The sequence below is a fragment of the Pteronotus mesoamericanus genome, unplaced genomic scaffold (genome assembly GCF_021234165.1).
Source record: "Pteronotus mesoamericanus isolate MK-2021 breed Mesoamerican mustached bat unplaced genomic scaffold, CSHL_Meso_final contig_20, whole genome shotgun sequence".
In the NCBI taxonomy this organism is placed as follows: Eukaryota; Metazoa; Chordata; class Mammalia; order Chiroptera; family Mormoopidae; genus Pteronotus; species Pteronotus mesoamericanus.
The window spans coordinates 78,845,112-78,866,638 of record NW_026555085.1 but is presented as its reverse complement, the minus strand read 5'-3'; the positions used below and the strand labels follow the sequence as shown (position 1 = coordinate 78,866,638).

Below are 21,527 nucleotides of genomic sequence, written 5' to 3'. Positions count from 1 at the left end.
AAATATTTAAGTGATTTTTAATAAAAATGATTACAGTTTTAAATATATATTAAATATCTGCAAGTGAAATTTTTAACTTTCCATATGACATTATTCAACATAAAATATAGAAAAAACACTAAAAAATTTAGAAATATAAATTCATCTTTTCTCCAATTTAAATGCTTTTTATATTTGGAACACTATAATTCTCTCATTTATTTTACCTATGACTAGATGACAATTTTTTTAATGGCCAGGATATTTTCATTATAATCAATTTTCAGAAAGTACCAAATTATAATAGGCATTTAATGAATGTTACTGAAAATGAGAAAATCATTAATTTAACATGGAGCCTGTTGCTATTTTATGTTGTGGAGGTAGTTCAAATCTAATCACATTTTCATGCCTAGAATTTTAAAAATGAAATACGTTTTAGCCAGTTTTTAAGAAATGCTTTATAATTTGCACCAGTATGTTGAATGTGTATCAAACATTTTACACCCAGATTTTTACAATTCAATTGGATACACAAAACATGGTTAAATAGCTGTTTATTTATTTATTTTAGAGGAAGGTGGTGTGGGTGGGGCACGCGCGCGAGAGAGAGAGACAGAGACAGAGACAGAGACAGAGAGACAGAGAGAGACGGAGAGAGAGAGCTTCTTGTAAGTCTTCTGACCATAGATCAAACCCACAAACTTGGCATATGGAGATGAAGGAATCAAGGAGATGGATGGAGGGTCACCATGAAATGAATAAACTACTCTTCCTTTCATAACAAAGTTTAAAGTAGTGAGGTGGAAAACCACTGTGCACAAATGAATCATTTTTGCAATAAAATAAGACATTTCAAGTGGAATGTCATTACCAATATTATAAGAGTATACTTGTGGTTTTGATACATTGAGTCGATTGTCATGCCATCTGTGGTAATAGCAAGGCTGCTCTTAAGGTCATCTGCAACAATGAATTTGGGGTTATCATCTGTCTTAATCTAGTTCACACTTTACGTTTCAGTGCTTTACTGCTTTGATTCATTACCCACAGTTCCTGCACTTTGATTAAAACGTGTCATGACCCTATGGCAATAAAATTTAATGTTTCTGATATGAGGGGGGAAAAAGAAACGATCAAATCTGGTGAATCCTGGAAATGTGAGCCAAGAACTTTTGGCTTTGGGACGGTGCTGGCTGGACTGCACATACCAATAATATCCTCCTTTGCATACTTCTAAGAACCGAAAAGAGAAAGACACTTCTTGACTTTACTAGGTTAGCATGGAGTCTTCAGGAGAAAAAAAGAACTGGCTACTGGTTCAAGTTTATTTTTAAAAGGACTTTAAAAAACATTTTGTGAAACTTCATAAGATCCACTTGTATCTAAGCTTCAGAACTACTTCAAGTTACAGAGGCTGAACTGCCCCAAGCCTGTAAATAGGAAGCTGTCTTTGTCCACGAATGAAAATCTTGAAGAAATCACATTTATAGCTTCTCAGAAACTTTGACGTTTGTTTAAATCTGTCATTTTACCCTATGAAAAATATTCAAAAGCGTCTCAACTAGATCTTTTCAGCATCTTGTTTCACAGGAGTAAATGGAATATTTTGAAAAGAAAAGGTTTGTATTTACTCACGACTTGGGGACAGATGATCTCCATGGAAAGCACTATGGGAACATTTATGGGACAAAGATTCTTGTGGTAAAGCAATGTCTAGCTCCCCACATTACTATGGCAGTCTTATGAAGGTAGTTTGTTGACAATCCTCTCTAATCTAAATGAAAGGCTGAATTCACCCCCAAGGAGAGTAGATAATTGCCAAAAGATTTTTAAGATTGACTAAATGATTTGGTATTCATGTGCATTCACAAATTAACATAATTACAATACAATACTTGTAGACATAAACTGATTATAGAAGCCAGATTTTGGAACTTACATACCAAATATGAAGTAATTTAAGGGTTTAAAATTTTGAAAATATAAATATATTTTTATTATAGTTGATATACTATATTATATGAGTTTCAGGTAAAGAGCCTAGTTATTCAACATTTATATAACTTATAACTCTGATAAATCTAGTAAGCTTATATCATACAAAGTTGTTATGTTACTATTGACTATATTCCCTGTGCAAAACATATATTTTGTATTCAAATCACACTCTCTGTATTTACCTGTACTTTTCTGCTTCAAAATCTAATTTTGAAACAAAGGCCTTAATATATGTTGAGGTAGAATATTTATTTTTGATAATTACAACTTCCTCAAAATATTCTCAATAAAATTGTAGTATTTTCTAATTGTGCAACATAAATCATGTAACATAAATAGAATATTAAGAATTGTACTTTATATTAGTGTTCTTTTATTATATATTAATTTAATATTCACTGTATTAATAAAATAACTTCTGTTAAGAATCAAAATAAATCTCATATATTCCTCCATGATTCAACACTAGCATTTATCATGATAAATACCTCTGGTCATAATGTAGATTATTACATAATACTAAGAAAATATCCTTTGTATTTCAACCATTAATTAATACCTATCTGTAACATAGCATTATTCATTACATATTCTAGAAAAGTAAAAATCTACTTACTGTAAAACTAGCTCAAAGCTATTAAGATAATCATGTGTCTCCATCCTTATTCCAAGGAACATCATTTTAATTAAAAGGATTACTTGATATTTATACAACATACCAGAATATACTCTAGGCAGCCCTAATGTAGAAAAGGCATGTTATGCCCTCAAGGATATCCTTTCTCTTCAATTGACATGAAAACAAAGGAGAACAATTTTCATATCATATAAAAAATAAAATTTACATCTCTGCAATGGTGTTTTCTCTGTGACAGGTAGCTACCAGTGACTATAGTTGTATAACCAGGGACACTGTTTCCCAGTTGCTTTGTATTATACGTGATTTTAAAACAAAATTTGATTTCTGATTTCTATCATATATTGAGCTTATTTTTGCTCTGCATGGTAAGGTATAGTCAACCATTTTTGTTCTGGTTCGTACAAAATCAGTAGGCAGAAATTTGTTTGTAGTCACTGATTCTATTTCTTGCCAAGGCAGTTTTTAAAAAACCAAATTAATAAAAGTGATAAAACTTCACCTGCATTCAGTTAACAACTGGAATCTATCATATAATTTTGGATATTGAATCAAGTTAATTTTTTCAGAAATATAAAAGGGTTTAAATACAGCAATTATCCAGTTCCTATTACAAACCGGATGTTTAATGTATTATTAAGTAAAATCAGCATGACAATTTTATGAAATAGCATTTATAGTCTCTATTTTAGAGCTAAAGTGACTAAAATTATGAGGTAAAAATTTTATCCACATCTCACAGCTACTATATGTTATGGGTTTGAAAAAATAATCAGATCCATTGGACTCTATTATTTTTGATACTATGACACAGAGCCATGAGAAATAGATATGGATTGGGTTTCCTAGCATTCTCCAGAAATGCATGATTATGACATGGAGTGGCAAAACAGAATCTCTAGTTACTTCTTATTAAGGAAGAAAGAAAGAAAAGAGAAGAAATGAAAAGGAAGGAAACCTTCCAGATATGAGGGAATAGTCTAAATCAGAAGTCATTATGTTGGGTTATATTTACAGCTAACATACTATACATAACCCTTCAGGAAGCCATTTGGAATTAAAAGTGTCTGATTTGAATAATCTGTTGGGGCCCTATTCACTCTTTAGATAAGTTTTACAAGAATTTTGTATTCAGCATTTTATCCATAACCTTGAAATGCATAGGTTATGGTTTTAGAAGTAAGCTGAGAATTTTCAAGATATTCATTGTACCTAGAGCAACATAGTCCCCTTCTAAGTCATTTCATTATATTTAAATAAGAAAATTATAAGAAACTTAATTATTTTACTGTATACCAGCAATAAAAAGTTGAACTTGAAATTAAAAACACCATATCATTTACATAAGCACCCCAAAACTGATGTGTTTTAGGAACTGATCTCACAAAGTACATCAAGACCTATATGAAGAAAACTACAAATTTTTAATGAAAAAAATCAAAGAACTAAAGGAAAGATACTACATTATCATACATAGGAATATTCAATATTGTTAAGATGTCAATTATAGTCAACTTGACCTATAGATTTAATGCAATCCTAATCAAAATGGCAGAAAGTTATTTTGTGGATTTCAGAACACTGATTCTAAAATTTATACAGAGAGTCAAAGCTGAGAATAGCAGCACAATGCTGAAGGAGGATGCAGTCAAAGTGATGACATTACCCAACTCTTTATAAATCTACAGTGAAAAGAAGGACAGTGTGCAGCGTGGTGCTGATGCAAGAATGGACAAACAATCAATGAAACGCAGTATGAGAGTTTAGGAATAGACCCATATAAACATAGTCATCGAAGTTTTGACAAAGGAGCAAAGGCAATTCAGTGGAGAAAGAATAACCTTTTGGGACTAAACATCTACATGGAAAAAAAATGAATCTAAACATTGACCTTATACCTTTCACAAAAACTAACTCAAAATGGAGATAGGCCTCAAAATGTATCTTATAATACACAAAACTACACAACTCCCTGAAAATAATATAGGAGAAAATCTAGAGACATTCGGTTTGGCAATGATTTTTTAGATACAATACTAAAGCATTGTCTATGAAAGAAAAACTGACAAGTTGAACTTCATTAAAATTAAAAATAATCTCTCTGCAAAAGATACTGTCAGGGGAGTAAGAAGCCAAGCCACAATTTGAGTGAAAATATTTGTAAAACAAGTATCCAATACAGAACTTGAATACAAAATATAAAAAGAACTCAATTCTCAGCAATATGAAAATAAATGATCCATATTTAAAATAGGCAAAAATCTAAATAGACTCCTCACCAAAGACTGCATGCAGATAGCAAGTAAGCATATGAAAAATGCACATGATACATTATTAGGGAATCACAAATTAAAATAAAGAGCCACCATTGTGCACCCATTAGAATGCCTAAAGTCCAAAGCACTGACAATACCATATACTGAGAAAGATGTGGGGCAATGGGACTCTCGCTCATTGTTAGGGGGAATGCAAAATGGCACAACTATGTTGGAAGGACACCTTGACAGTTTATTACAAAATTAAATATATTCTCCCACATGACCTAAAGAAGTTGAAAACTTAAGTCTACACACACACACAAATCTATGTCCGTAAATGTTTATAGCAATTTTATTAATTATTGCCAAAATCTTAGAAGCAACCAGATGTCATTTGGTAAGTGAATAGAGGAATAAACTGTGGTAATCCAGGAAATTGTATATTACTCAGTGCTAAATAGAAATGAGGTATCAAGCCATGAAAAGACACAAAGAAACCTTAAATGCATACAACTAAGTGAAAAGAACAAAAAACAGAAAAGGCTACCTACTGTATGTTTCCAAGGACATGATGCTCTTGAAAAGGCAAAACTATGGAGGTGATAAAGAAGAAAATGGCTTATCCAATTTTTGTCACTTCTACACAATTTTAAATTGTCCTGTCTGCTCAGAGGATGCAGAGCGATAGAACGAGAGCCAGACCTAAGACGTCATAATAAACATTAGAAATGCTTTAAAATGCACACACTTCTTTCATGGATAATATTGTGCAATCCAGCAGAATAAATAGCGCTAAGTCAAACATTTAAATTCAAAGCCACAGCTGACTAAATATTATTGTATCTGTTTATTTTATTATGTTGAAAGGCAGCTGCTTCCTAAATGAAAGCAAATTAAACTTACTTAACAAACTTCTTTACTTTGATGGCATGAACTCTAAATTGATGTTTGAAAACAAGTGTCACAATTTACATACCTTGACCATAAAGTAAACAGACTACTCTTTTTTTATGTCTTGCATAGAAAAATGGAAAGAGATCTACAGTGGAAGTTATGGTGTCATAAATCTAGTGTTGGCCTGGTCTCTGGAGAAGCTGTATATCTTTGTTCAAGTGACTTAATCTTTCGCGGTCTGTTTCTACATTCCATTCCATGTACTCTCAACATGCAAAATGGATAAAGACACTCTGGTTTAAAAGGAAAAGGGGCTCCCTATCTGTTCCATCCTACTTCCTGTCCTAGCACAGGAGGACCACACAGAGCACAGTGTGAAAACCATTTACTAGAATACTGCTCAAGTTCTTTCCAGTTCTGAAATTCTTTATTTCTATGTAAATATCCAAAACATCCTAACTTCCGATTCACAAAGAACAAGGCTTTTATCCAAACAATGCTGTTCAGACTCATAAAATTTGAGGGCTGGAAAAGAATTTGGCAGACTATTTAGGTCGTCTGCTTTGCTCTGAATAGATGTGGCCTTAAGTGATCCCAGAATTATTTTTAAAAATATTTAGAAAAATACAAATAGGTTCTTAAGAAATTCCAACTAAGTACTTTCTCTAAGGGTTCATTTTTTAAAGAAGATTTCTATCCGTATTGCTCTTGTTCATCTTCTGTGGAAAGAGAAATAATTACTATTCACACTGAATATCCATTTATTCTCTCAAAAGGAAATTATTAAGCTCCCGTGCTGTCCAGAACAATCTGCTGGCTGCTAGAGGCACAAAGGTGAACAGAACCCAGTTGAATTCAGAAAAGCACAGATCGGGGAGGAATCCTTCTGCACGCTGGTCGGCGGGAGACCTCAGAAGGAGAGCACAGGGAAGGCCTAGCTCAGCCTGTCCTGGGAGGTGGAGTAGTCAGAAAAGTTTCAAGTGAACCCTAAGACAGCATTTTGAAGGATGAAGCAGTCACTCAAGAAAAGGATAGAAGTGTTTTCAACAGGAAATTGTGAGACAGGAAAGTATGGGAGAGCATGGGATACATAGGAGCATTTTAATGCTGGTCCACAGGGTTCCTTCCTAAGCTAGAAGTCTTGAATGGAGCTACAAGTCTAGGATGGTCTCAGAGATTTCACTGCATCTTGAAGACAGTGGAATTTTAAACCGACACCTAAGCAAAAATCAAATTTAAGTTTTATAAAGATCTTCCTCTATCAGGTAGGTGAATAAATTAGTATTGGATTGGAGAGATAAGAGGTTGAAACAAAAAGTTAGATGGCTTTTTCTGAAATCTAGGGAAGAAATAGTGTTGGCTGAACACCAGCTGCTCAGTGTCTTGAATCATTGTGGTTACTTGCTTGGATATATCCCTCATATTTCTATGGCTGGGCTTATGTATCATCAATGCCTCAGATATGGACAGTAGCTGAGAAACATATTTTATTCCTCAAGTACCCACTTTATCATATTTTCTACAGTTATTATCTCATTGTGAGTAGTCAACTGATTGTGTGATTCTATGTGGTGTTAGAAGCATAAAACTGTAACTTGCAGAAGACTGTCTAATTGATCTGGTCTCTTTTCATACCAGATTGCGCCATCCCTGCCTCCAACTGTAACTGCACCAGCATGGTCACCCACTTGAGCCATTTTTCTTGTTTTTGCATGTTCTAATCAAGACTGTGTTTGTAAAACAGATGTTATTGTTGAAATTATTTCACCCTCCTCACTTCCCCAGTGATGAATTGAGGCCCTAATGCAGTTGAAGGTCTTCGCTGCATTTACACTTGAATGGTGGGTAGCAGACCTCAAGTTGCAAAACTGTTGACATGTATTTAGGAAGAGCTGGAACTTCTTCAGGATGACACTGGCCCTAACCCCCATGTAATACTCTGATCTTGCCAGGAGTCCTCATTCTAGATATGAATGACAGTGCACTTCATGCTTGCTGTTTTATAAAAAAGTGACTTTCTAAGATTAATTTCCTTTCTATGTGAATGTGTATTATTTATGTTTTGTGTTCCTGTGTGTAATGTGATTGATAAATAGATTTGGATTTATGTATTTTGTGGTGGCTAAAAGGGTAATTTTAGGGTCCCCTTGTATAGGTTAAACTTTTGGATAAGAAAGTCAACTTCTGAATTCAGACTAAGGCATGCTGCAGAAATTTTTTTTTTTTTTTTTTTTTTTTTTGCCTTGGGAAGTTTAAGTTTCAAGAATCATGTACAGATATTTAATTAATCATCAGGAATTTTAAAAAGTAATAGTGAAAAAGTGGCTTTCACAATTTTGTGGGTAAAATATCACTTGGGGAAGTTGTTAAAAATGTTGATTGCCACACATTTCCCCCAGATGTTTTCACTAAATGATTCCAGGAATGGGGTCATTAATCTCAATTTTCTTTTTTTCCTTTTTTTTTCTTTTTTAAATTAATTTATTTTTTCAAATACATTTGTTTCTGCCTTCCTCCTACCACTTTCTCTTGCTCCCTCCCCCCCTCCCTCCCTCAATCTTTCCCCTTTGCTTTTGTCCATGAGTCCTTGCTATATGTTCCTTGACTTTCCCCTTCTCTTCCTTTTCCCCTGCCCACCCCCTTCCTCCTTCCCTCTTTAATCTCAATTTTCAATAGAGATTTCAGATGACTCTAAGTGAGGCTGTCGTAGCTAATAACTAGATTTTAAGAGAAGGGGTTATGCACTGGCTGGGTGGCTAAGTTGGTTAGAGAGTCCTCCCAACATGCCAAGTTTGGGGGTTCCATCCCTGCAAAAAATCAACCGATGAGTACATAAAATGGGTGGAACAACAAATCGATGTCTCTCCCTCTTCCTCTCTCTTCCTCTCTCTTTCTGTGTCTTGAAAATCAATAAATAAAAAATATATTTAAAAGAAGGGTTAGTTTCTTCTGAATACCTTAACGTGGCTTGTTTCCTTTTAGTAAAAATACATGAGTCAGGGACATGGACTCAAATCTCAACCCTATTAAGTCTTACAGGATCAAGCTGTCATGGGGTTTATTCCCAGGATAGTTTACATTTTCCATAGCCTAAGGGTCTTTCACCAGGCACAAAGTTCATGTGCTTGACACAACAAAAATTATTTCTTTTTCAAACATTTATTCTACCCTTCATCATCTAAATAGCTACTAGATAATGAGATATATTAAATTGTTCTATTGTCTTCTGTGCATAAATTTCATAAGAGTTTATAAGTAAGAGCAAAATTAAGACTAAATAATAACAATCAAATTTTATTACTATACTTGCTTTGAAAGAAAAAACAAAATAAAGCATTTTGACCTTTATACAAAGTCATCTCATCTTAATTTAAAATTACTTGATATAAGAAGAATATGCTCTACTCACTTTTTTTTCACTATGATGATGAGTAAAAAGGCAATAAATGCCTCAAAGGCCTTTTAATAGCCTGCAAAGCTTTTTGTTTGTAGATTATTCCCAGTTCCATTCCATTAAAAAGACTATTCTAGAACACAAAGGCTGATCACTTCAAACCCAGCCCCAGATGGAAACTGGAGAAAAGCCATTTACTTGATGACCAGATCTGGACTAAAAGAGAGGGGGCTCCAGTGATAGTTACTTTCTAAATCAAAATACTGTAAAAATCTTAATATATATGAGGAGAGTCTTCCTATTCTTTTCTCTTTCCTGCTCTATTTATTCATTTCCTTTCTTCTCTCCTTCCTCCTCTCCCCCTCACTCTCCCTCTCTCCCTCTTTCTCTCTCTTTGTGGGCAGGGAAACTTTCTAAAATGTCCATGGTATAATGGCTGATCTCAGATTAGGCCCAGCTGGAGTTAGTAATAATAATGAATACTGAGTGCTTCTTATTCATCAGGCACTGTCTTGACCACTGTATATTTGTTAATTCATTTAATCCTCATGATAACTCTGTGAAGTGGTTATCACTATTGTCTCCACTTTACACAAGAGGAAACAGTGGCACAGAAAAACTAAGTTACTATAGTATAATAGCACAGCTATGGCCTATATGAGTGAAAGCCAACACAATTCCCTATTTCTGTGTTAAGCAATGCTGGGAGCAAGCCTAGTTTTTAACCACTTTTTTAACAATTCTACAAATGTAGTCCAAGAAAACCTGGTTCCTGGACTGGGATCCAAGTAAACTAGCTTACCTATAGCTACATACAGACTAACTGCTTGCCCTTCAATACTTGATTCAAGACTTTTGTCTTATTCTTGGGACATATCTAAGGCTGAAGTATTGATAAATTCAGCCCAATTGCCTGTAGTGCAAGATCTGCCTTAGAATCACCCAATTTTTCCCCTAAAACTCATGAGTAGCTTCCCCTGATCTTTGTCTTTCAAGACACTACTAAGACTGTTAAGTGACTGGTTTTCCACTTATGGATTTACTTCATAAACTTAGTTTTGCTTGGTCAATAGGTTATTTCAAGAATATATTTGGCAGATGACTTCTGTCCAATGCTTATGAGGAATTAGAAGATTGTACTTTGTTATAAATATGATAAGTAATTCTTTCCCCTCTATTTCTCCTCAAATGAAAAATATCACCATAGCAGAATAGGGAAATTGATGTCAAACTTCAGTAACTAGTTACAAATATTTGGCATTTTCTTAAAATAAGAAATCAAAAACTAAAGTCTTTACACTTGTGTAGTTTTCAAATCAAAAATCTTTACAAAAGTTCTCTACAAATAAAAAGGAGTCTGAGTGGCTCCCTCAATCCAGTGGAACTGAACCAGATTAAATTAACTAATTAAAAAGACACATGTGTATATTACAAATTCAGTGTAAGCAAATATTTTTATTCTTAAAATTGAATCAATCAGGAGTCCAGCAAGAATGAAGAATGAGAACATTGAAAACAAACAAACACTAAAAAAAAATAAAAAGAAAAAAGAAAAACCTAGTTATCTCAGAATGGTGTAGCCAGAAAGGAGTTCGTAATAAAGCACATATCATATGGTGAATATTTTGGATGCGAGCACACAATGCAGAGGAGGTCTCATTTTTAAGAAATAGCTGTAAATATATTCATCTGAGTAAAACAGTCATCTGTGTCTAGTCATGTGTGTATGCTCTCTGCTCTCACGGCTGTCACTGCTGTCGATCTGGAGTTGAGACGTAATGGCTTCATGATTCAAGGAAACTGCTGAAGTGTGTACTCAGGCTTCAGTTGGAGAGATGGATTCATTTATCATCATAATAAGCTATTACCATAGAGAGGTCACAACTCATTGAAGAGACAATCAGTCTAATTGGCTCAATTCCGTTAGCTTTTGACGTGCCTCAAGGAGATAAGCACTCTTTTGCAGGTAATTTTCAATCACCCAACAAAGTACCTGTTTAATAATGTATCACATTTCCAATTGGGGTCTTATCGCATAGCTCCTTTCTCCATGTGGCAAATGTCAGATTGTAGACCCAGGTAATAGATGGAGAATTTCAGAAAAAAATAAGGTGAGAAAGCATTTGCTTTGACTCAAGTATCAGTGTTAGAAGTGATTAGAAGACCTCAGGAATAAAAATTTAAGCTTTATGTTTCCCCAGAGGGCCCTGGTGATAATAACAGAATTCCCTGAAACTATCAGAAAAAAGTACTATTTGAATCCTTGTGATAAATTAAACATGCCAAACAATTTCTGGCTTATAGGATTGGGGTACTTACCACTTATGAAATAATCATATTAAAGCAATAATTTTAACAACAAAGTCTAGAATAGAAAAATAATAGTTTGTAATATATTAATATAAAAATAAAAGCTGTTTTAGCTAAAATATCTTATTTTACAACTTTGACAATATTCTGTTCTTGAGTGGAGCAGTAGACAGTCTCTGAGGCAAACTCACCTCAATTCAAATGTTAGCTGTTGCTCTAAAAATTAAATAACCTTATATCTACAAATGCATACTATTTTTCTCCACTATATTTTACACAACAGATGGTCATATATACATTATTCTGCTTCTAGGTTTAATTACTTAACCATATCTCTTGGATCATTCCATATTAGTATAGAAAGAATGTTTCTCATTTATTTATAGTTTTATAGCATTAGATTGCTTCTGTGCACAATAAATTCTCTCAGTCTCTCAGTGATAGACATTTTTGCAGCTATCGCAAACATTTATGAATGAATAACTGCATCTTACATATTTATATATACCTGTAGGATAAGTTCCCAGAAGAGAAATACATAAGCCTGTGTGCATTTGTAATTTTAGTGAGGATTTCTAAATTGGTTTTCTTGGACTGCATCAAGGTACATCCCAACTTCTAAATATATAAGGATCTTCATTGTTTTAAACTCTCAGTAATAGCATGCTATCCATTTTGTTGACTTTCCTAAAATAGATTACAAATGATTTCTCAGTGTTATTGTCATATTAAGAGTCAGCTTGAACATCATTTCATATATTGAAGAGCCATTTGTATTTTCTTTTCTAGGAATGGTTCATTCATATCTGTTGCCCATTTTTCTGTTACACAGTTGGTCTTTCTCTCATCAGTTTCAACAACCTATTTAGATTCTAGAGAGATTAGCTTTTTTTTTTTTTTGCTGTAAATTATAACAGCAATGAAATATATGGGATTTTAAAAGTAATTTATATTTTATTATTTATGTTAGTTTTCTAGGGCTGCCAAAACAAAGTATCACACACTGAGTGTCTTAAGCAACAGAAAGTCATTGTCTCAGAGTTTCTAGAAGCAATGAGTCTGAAACCAAAGTGTTGGTAATGTTGATTCTTTCTGAAGGCTGTGAGGAAAAGGATATGCTTTGTCCCTTCTTGGAGTGTAGATGGCTGCCTTCCTAATCATATGGCAATCTTCCACAGAGGATCTGTTCCCAAAGTTTTTCTTTTTATAAGGACACCAGCCACATTATATTGGGCTCCACCTTCATGACTTCATTTTTAACTGGCTACATTATAGCTACAGAGTATTGATCATATTTATTATCTTCATAATATTGACTTCTCTAATCAGTTACTTCAGGGCAGAAATCTCAAATTCTTTTAAACACTAGGTTTTTGATGAAGCAGGAATAGTGGGAAACTTATTGCATCATTTGCTTGGAAAGATGAAGCAATGCTTATTAGCTTTATTTTGGTAGCTTCAAGATAAAGTGCAAAACATTCTGCCGGTCTCTCACAAAGCTAGCTTACCGATTTAATTTTTCACTTTGCTGCAATGCTGCTATTTAAGTCACATAATCTACTTACATGCTAAGATTAACTCTCTGTGATTGTCCAGATGCTCTGTCAGATAGCAATAAAGAAGCAGGGGACAAAGTATTCTTTGACAAATTTCTTATTGATATACTTGTAAGACTACCTGCAATATAAATTACTGCAGCACACAACCACAGAAATTCACAAAGCAAATGACATTTATTGAACAGCTTCTGTGTACGAAGGGCATTTTTGAGAATTCTGAACATTCTGAAGGAATTCTGAAGGAATGTTCGGAATTCTCATTTTATAGATAATGAAAGAAAGACAACTAAATTATGGACTGTGTCCAAGATCACACAACTAATAAGGTAGCTGTGCAGCATTTGAATCAGATCTATAAAAGGCATAGAGATCAAAACACACAAAAATAACTGACCAGGGCTTCTCCTTGCATAAATAGTTGTTTTCAATCAAGTCTAATGAAGAAAGAAAAAAAAAAGTAATGTCTTTGTTTGCTAGTCCAGGATCAAGATGTCAAAGGGCTGGTCCATTCTGAGGGCTATGAAGGAAGGGCCTATTTCAGGCTTCTCTTCCTGGCTTATAGTTGGCTGCCTTGCCTCTGTGTCTTCAGGCCATATTCCCTTTATACCTGTGTCCCATTCTTCCCTACCACCTTGTTCTTTTCCCACTATTAACCATTAAGAACACATAAACAAACTAATAAACAAAAAATAGCAGGTAAAAATGCTTTGACCATGACAGGTTCAGAAATGGCATTATACTGCCAGACTAAACTATAACAGTTGGAGATTCTGATCGATCTCAAGGGCCAAAAGACAGATATTTGGGGTTTGTCCCACAAGAACTTGGGCTAATGCATGAAAAGTAGAAATGCATTGGTTCCATATGGTTCTCTGTACATAGAACATGGCAGTAAAGTGTTATTAAAAAGAATATAGCAAAAAAAAGAGTAAAGTTTTACATTAAGATTTGTTTGTACTCCTTTATAGTGGTACTGGTTTTGCTCTCTTTAGTTTTAAGGTAAAAAATAGTGGTTGTAGAAGGAAGGTATTTTTATGTTCTTGTTAAAGCATAGTCTTCCTTTTTACAACTTCAAAGAAAATTTGATACAAGAGTACCTGACATTCTAATTTAAGTTTGTATGTTTTGTTATTCATTCAATAGCTACGGTGTTAAGTCCTAGCCCTAAAGAGATGGCTATTCTGAGGTCCTGTGTTAGATGACAATCAGTCAAAAAAGCATTATTATTCAGCTTTTTTTGATGCTTTTACTTTCTCTTTGTAGGAAAAAATTTCTATCTGGTATTATAATCCTTTTACCAAAAGAACTTTCTACATTTCTTCTAGTGTGGATGTGTTGATGACAAAGTATCTCAGTTTTTATTTCTAAAACAAACAAACAAACAAACCTCTTTCAGGATTTTTCTCTTTCTCTTTTTCTTTTTTCCTTCCATCTTTCCTTCTTTTTTAGTAATTTGATTTGGATATATTTAGAATGATTTTCCTGTCTATTTTAATTGATTGATTTTTGTTCTAGTTACAGTTCTTATGCCCCTGCTTATTAATATGCATGGTCATTTTTGATTTGAGGCTCAACATGATGAATTTACACATTTGGGTACTAGATTTTGTTGTAATTACTTAAGTAGTAATGGTATTTGCTCTGGTCTGGTTCATTTACTTGGAATAAGTTGGCTTCTTCTAAGGCTTGCTTTTAAGATCTGTTAGAGTAAATCTGGAGCAGCCTGTGGTAGGGGGCTGGCTTAGCATCTCTATGAAGACAGTACTTTCTCAGTACTTTACCTGATGTCCTTTCCATTATAAAGATGTTCCATTATAGAGACAGTGCAAAAACACAATATTACCAGCCCTATGCTAGCTCCAGGAATTATTTTTCTTACCACTTTTTGATAATTACTTCATCAGACCTGGGTGGTTTTCTCCCATCCAGCTCAGTAGTCATCCACGCTGGAGGTTTACCTTTACACCTTTATAGATATCTAGATCTCTCTCTCCATCTCCTTCTTCTCCAGTATTATTTCTCACAAATTCTAGCTTCCTTGGCTTCCCTGAGCTCCAACCTCTGTCCGTAAGACTATGCTGTTTGGGTTTTCCCACAATGCACTTCACCTTGGAAATTGCACCCAATCAATAATCTTGGGGAGTTGTAGCTTCACCTCATTTGTTTCTCTTTTCTCAGGGATCACAGTCCTCTGCTATCTCTTGCCCAGTGCCTAAAAACTGGTATTTCACATTTTTTTCTCAAGTTTTCTTGTTGTTTAAGGCAAGTAAGTAAATCTAGATTTCATTACTTAATCATATTCAGAGGCAACAATTCTAATGTATTGTCTTTGCAAAGCTCTATTGGTATGATTTTTTTAAATTGTAGTCTTTGTTTCAACTAGAGTTTATTTTATGTATGATGTAAAGTATGGAGCAGAGGGAGTTATTTTTTTTTCTCTTTGGATAACCATGGTACCAGACCATTTGTTAAATAGCCTATCCTATTCTCATTGATCTGCAATATCTCTCTTGTTACAAAGCAAGTATTCATATGTGCTTGGGATATTATTGGGCAGTCTTTCAGTTCCATTGATCTTTTAATCTATTTTCATACCAATTGTGATCTGCCTTAGTTATAACATATTTTTAAAATGAGTCCTAAGTCTTTATATTAGGGTTTGATTAAAACCCTATCTCCAGCTTCTCCTAGGAATTCATTTTGGTTATTCTTGGCCTTTTGCTTTTCCACATGGACTTAATCCTTGGTACTTTAGATATTACTTGACATTATAAAAGACATCTTTTTAAAGTGGTCTTTTTAACTGATTTTTGCTGATGCAAAGAAACAAAATTGATGTTTGTATATTAATTTTATGCATAGCTCTCTTTTTTATTCATTCATTAATTAGTTATCTTTTAAGTTCACAAAGCAGATAATCATATTATCTACAAATTACAGTTTTATTTCTTCCTTTTCAATCACTATATTTTTTACCTCTTATCTTTCTGCACTGTCCAGATTTTCTAGCTCAATGTTAAATAAAAGTGGTCATGGTGAAAATTATTTCATGTTTGTGATTTAAAAGAATTCTTTAAAGATTATATATTAAATAAGATATTTGTTCTTTGCTTTTGCATGAATACTCTTCATTATTTAAATAAGTATCTTCCAATCCTAGTTTGCAAATTTTTAAAACATCATGAATCTTTATTTTCATCTATATCTTTTTTAAAAGATTTTATTTATTTTTAGAGAAGGGAAGGGAGGGAGAAAGAGAGAGAAGCATCATGGTGTGGTTGCCTCTCACATACCCCACATTGGGGACCTGGCCCAGCAACCCAGGCACGTGACCTAGACCAGAATTGAACCGGCAACCCTTTGGTTCTCAGGCTGGCGCACAATCCTGAGCCACACCAGCTAGGGCTAATCTATATCTTTCTATGTATCTATTGAGATAATTGGTTTTTTTTCTTTTTCCTTTGGTCATTAAATATGGATAGTTACTTAATCTGATTTTCTGACATTAAACCAACCTTGAACTCATAATAAAGCAACTTAGCCAACTAAGATTTACCATTTTTATATACTATGCATTCAGATTGGTCATGTCGTGTTTAGGATGTTTGCATCTATTTTTCATGAGTAAGTATGGATAGTTGAATTTTTTCAATGACCTGAATTGTGCAGAATCTGTATAACTGTTATCTCCCTTGACCTGATAAGTAAGCTCTTACCAATGTTAGTTTCATTGGTCCCATGTTACAAAGTCAACTCATATTAAAAGTATAAGAACATTCCTCAATTTTTCTTACCAAATTGTTGTTAAACTGAATGTTTTCCCATTTAGTACTTTCTCAGTTTATCAATTGTAAAAACTGATCTTTGTACCTATTGTACTTCATTAGAAGGCACTGTAAACAGAATAACGCATATGGATATTACACTTTTTTTCATAATAATTTGAGATATTAGAATTAGTACTTTATAAATTTCATTAGTAAAAGTATAAAGATGATATTATTACAAGGATAGGCAAGATTGGGAGATTTTTATATATGACCTTGATCCTCATAAGTGGCCTAGCTTTGCATGTTGACATTACCATAACTATGGTAAATGAGTTCTTGGCTTTTTTTTTGTTTTTAATAAATATATTTTCTCATTGATGCCTAACAATGCATTTGGCTTATTCTAGGCAATAGATCTTTTTTTTTTGGTACTACTCCATTATCATGTTATTCTTGATGAGATCTGATTTATGGAGTAAAAATTCATTCAGAGTTTATTTTTCTATTCACTTTTATGGTCATGCCATTCTAGGCATATATAATACCCTCTGAATTAATTGAAGACTTAACTTGGAGGAAGTTAAGGATAAGGAAGAGGGTTGGACCTTAACTTGTGAATAATTTTGAGGAATGCAGAGTAAAGAAGTCACAAATATAAATTCTGCTACTAAAAGGAGAGTAGATCATGTTTGTTAGTGAGTTTTTAATGTTTTTTAAACCAAGATTGAACTCATCTTCCACATAAATCCCAACTCAAGAGTCATTTCTGAGGAACCTTATTTTTTGTTGTTGTTAAGTAAGTAGCATTAATCACAAAGTATTTTTTAAGCTCCTTTTATGTGAGGAGAACTACCTTGCCTTGTAAGTCTCTCCTTCAAATCCATAGCTTTAATTTGGGATCTGAGAGGTAGAATTGAAAGTCAAGCAAGCACAACAAAGAAGCACCAAAGATTACTTCTAGAAGCCAGATGCTGTTTTGTCAGCAGACTCATATGTGCATTTTAAGCCAGGCAATACGTACACTTGGCAACTACATGAAACAATCTAAAAGCTTCTTTTAACTAGAAACAGAAAGAGACAACATAATGTTGTAGGAAATAAGCACTGTTTTCCAAGGAACAAATCACATAAGATTAATTTAATAATGCTCAGAGACTCAGAGACAGCACGTCAAACCTTAGTAGGATTGTGGGAACAGTAGACAGGCCAAGCCAGATTTTCTGGGCATTTTATAGACGCCATGAGAATTGCTTCTGGAAGCTGCACTATTTCAGACCACTAGGGTAACCTTAAGTAAATGATTATTTCAGTGTTCAAATAGCACTTAGTTTACTAAAGCAGTAAATTATTCCAACTCTGAAATTCCCAAACTGTTTCTAAATAGCTGAACCTTGTAGCAAACCAGCAGGACTCTGTCCTCCAGCGCCTTCCATTCTTGCCTAGTTCCATGCTTAAACAATTGCCCTAAAACCCAGCATTAACATTTCCAAGCATTTTGAAAATGAAATGGTGCCTAGTGCAGCCCTGTGGGTACCTGACTTCATTTGCTTTTACTATCTAGAATGAGGGGAGAAAATTAACACTTGATTATACCCAATGGCGCTAAATACTCACATGTGAGAAAACAACAAAAAAAATATTTTTCAAGATTGCTATTGAGAAATTAATAGTTAAGATCATGTGAAGTTTTTAAATGGGTAATATAAAACTGTATAAAGCTAAGTTTTTCTAGGCCTCATCTACTGTCCACAAACACACGTATATTCATTTATGTACTCCTTGTAACTCCAGAAAAGGAACCGCAGTCAATAAAAACATTTTTGGGGGTCAGAAAATATCCCTTTGGTAAGCTGTCTACTGTTCTTGAGTTTTATCACTATCAGACAGACCTCTACGCTAGCAAAGCATATCCCGTGTCAGCGGGGTTTTGTTATTTGGGGTTAGGTTTCTAAAAAAAGGGAGAATGGCATGTCGCATCTTCTTCGCAGTGGAATGTGCACTGCACAGCCCCTCCCCTTTCTGTGATACATAGCCTTGTAACCCAGTGACTGACTTGAAAAATGTTTGAAAATTGGTTATATAAATATTTAGGAAATGCTAATAGCATCTCATAAATATTTTTTCAACTTAGAAATTAACACTAAAATAGCAGAGGAGGAATTATGTACCCACAGCCTCCTCGTCATTAATGTAAATGAAATTCAGTCTCTAAGCAGATGCACTCGTGTCTTGATATACTATTTCTGTCAGATTCTGGCAATGGCTCTGATTCGAACAGCAATTACTGATAAAGAATTTAGCCTCAACTCTTTAGAAAAGTGGTTTTATTGAATTTACAAACAAGGCCCTACAATTTTCCATTTCCTTAGCAAGATATGAAATCAACCAAGCTAAGCATGTCATCATGACTATAATTTACATGATGTGACATGACAGTTAAGATGTACTGTGGTAATTTGTGAGAGCTTGCAGTATTATTGGTATTATCAAAAATTTATATGGTTCAGTTATTAAGGCAAATTGTTTCATTCATACTGAGGTATCTGACAATAAACCACTGAGGGCTCCCACATTACATTAAGAGATGTCTTCCATATTCAAACAATTTGCGTACCCTGTTACCATTATTTTGTTCGTTGAATGGAAATTGAAGCACAGGCAAGCACAGCTTTTTGATGTGAAAATGATCTGTGGGGGAATGTGAAGTGCTTCATTGTGGGTGGTTATAAGAAACAGTTTAGACAGGATAAGGAAAGTTATCTTTGGGAACCAACAACTATGAACAGGATGTCCAAATTCTTTGCTCTGATGTTATTTAATATCCCATTTGGTTGTTTTCCTTCTGTCAGTTTGATTTTCGGCCAACAGAAAGAAAAAGCACATGACCAAAGAAGAAATGTTTGGAAATATGGTAAAGAATATTCTATTATAAGCTATCCTTAAATAAATTTCACTATAGTAAGAAAAATAAGACCTCTGAAACTCTTCCTATTTTGACCCAAGGCTATTTATTAAACTCCTCAGAGCAGGAAAAAAAAAACTTGACAGTTTATTTTTTGGCAAATTTAAGCCATAGACATTCAAGTCTTAGGTGCTCTTTTATTCTTACTGGGAATAGACGAGGTTCCTAAAAAGAATAGAATAGAATGACTTCTTATTGTAATGGACCTTGCAAATAAATGTTTAATTAGTTTTTTTATTGCAGCTGTAGAATTTTATGCAACATATAGTGTCTCTTTTAAAATACCCATTCATTGAAAAACATGTTTTATTCATTTTCACATTTTTCATAATAGCATTTTGAAGCCTGTTAAAAATAAGAAAACTGACCACGAGTTAAAATTTCTTCAATCTGCTAAAACCACCAGTTCCCAGTCACAAAGTAACATCTGAACTACTATTAAATTTTTCTATCTCAATACTCACATGCCATGATGAAAAAACCACTAATTCTAAATATGTTTTTACTTATTTAACCAGTAAAAATTTCTTCAAAAGCAACTCTATCTCCACATAGGTAAAAATTGGGCTTAAAAAGCATCAATTTGCTCAAGGATTTTTTGGTGTAATTAGGATAATTTAACTTTCAGCCAACAAGGTATTAACTTTCACAGAACAAATAATCACATTTAGAGTTACAATACCAAATTTTGTTTCCAATAAATTAGTATGCAAAATAAAATGATAAAGGCCAAGGCACTGTCTAGATAGAGCTAATCCACACCTGGAAAAAACATGACCGCACTTCTGAGGCTACTACATATATTTATCTGTACATGTTTTTAGTTACGTGCGAGTGGGCTTTAAAACAAACACACGCTTCCAATCTGGCACGTCTTTTAGGGTAGTTTTCTTTTTGAGCTCCAGGAAATATGTTGTTTACATAAGCTTCATGATACACATTAAATTAGTTATGCAATACATTTCATTTCCAATTAGCAATCATACTAGATAGAAAAGTAGCTTCCTTGAATCTCAGTTTTGAAATGAAATAGAAACAGACGAAGAAAACTTCAACAAGTATCCCACCACAGACAACTCTAGAAAAACATACATTTCAAATATAACCAAACAGATTCTTCAAATAGTTATAATTTGTTTTACATAAATATTCTAGTGCCCTCATTAATTTGTTTTTTCATCATTCATTGATTCAAAAGTTTATGTAGAAAAGTAAGTATGCCAAGTGGTGAACTAGGGATGTCATGGTCCATGGGACAGAGGGAAAATGCCCAATTAAATATAATTTAGTTGGTTCTGGCAATCTCATCCAGTATATATTTGCTATTCTTATCCTTCTTTAAACAAGTACTAAACAAAGCCCATTCCTTTATTGATCTGCTAAAGCGAAGAAGCAAGCAACAGATGGACTTACCTTGTTCCCCAGATACGGAGCCGGCGCGCTCCAGAGGCAGCACTGGGGCAGGGCTCTGCGGGCCTCGGCGCTGCTGACGCTGACCTGCTGAGGGGGCTCCGAGTCGTCCAGCTGGGGAGCCACCCGACTGTGGCCGGAGATGTCTGTCACATACCAGCCACTCATGTCTTGTATCTTAAAAAAACACACACAATCATCATTCCTTAGGAAACATAAAATCCATCCACTTCTTTTCGCTTTCATATTCCTGAAATATTCATTCATTTAGAAATTAAAAAAAACAAAGTCTATAAAAAATATGAGATTGGTGAATAAACTTATCATAAGTATTTGATATAGGTTCTTATTTT

The 21,527-nt window shown here is 33.9% G+C and overlaps 1 protein-coding gene across 1 annotated transcript in view; it reads right to left on the bottom strand.

The window, feature by feature from the left end:
* The window catches only part of LAMA2 (laminin subunit alpha 2), a 525,989-nt gene that overhangs the window by 258,193 nt on the left and 246,269 nt on the right, over positions 1-21,527 (bottom strand). Inside the window, exon 12 of the mRNA XM_054569946.1 lies at positions 21,178-21,351. Coding sequence (XP_054425921.1) covers positions 21,178-21,351 — 174 coding nt within the window. The remainder of the gene's footprint in view (positions 1-21,177; positions 21,352-21,527) is intronic.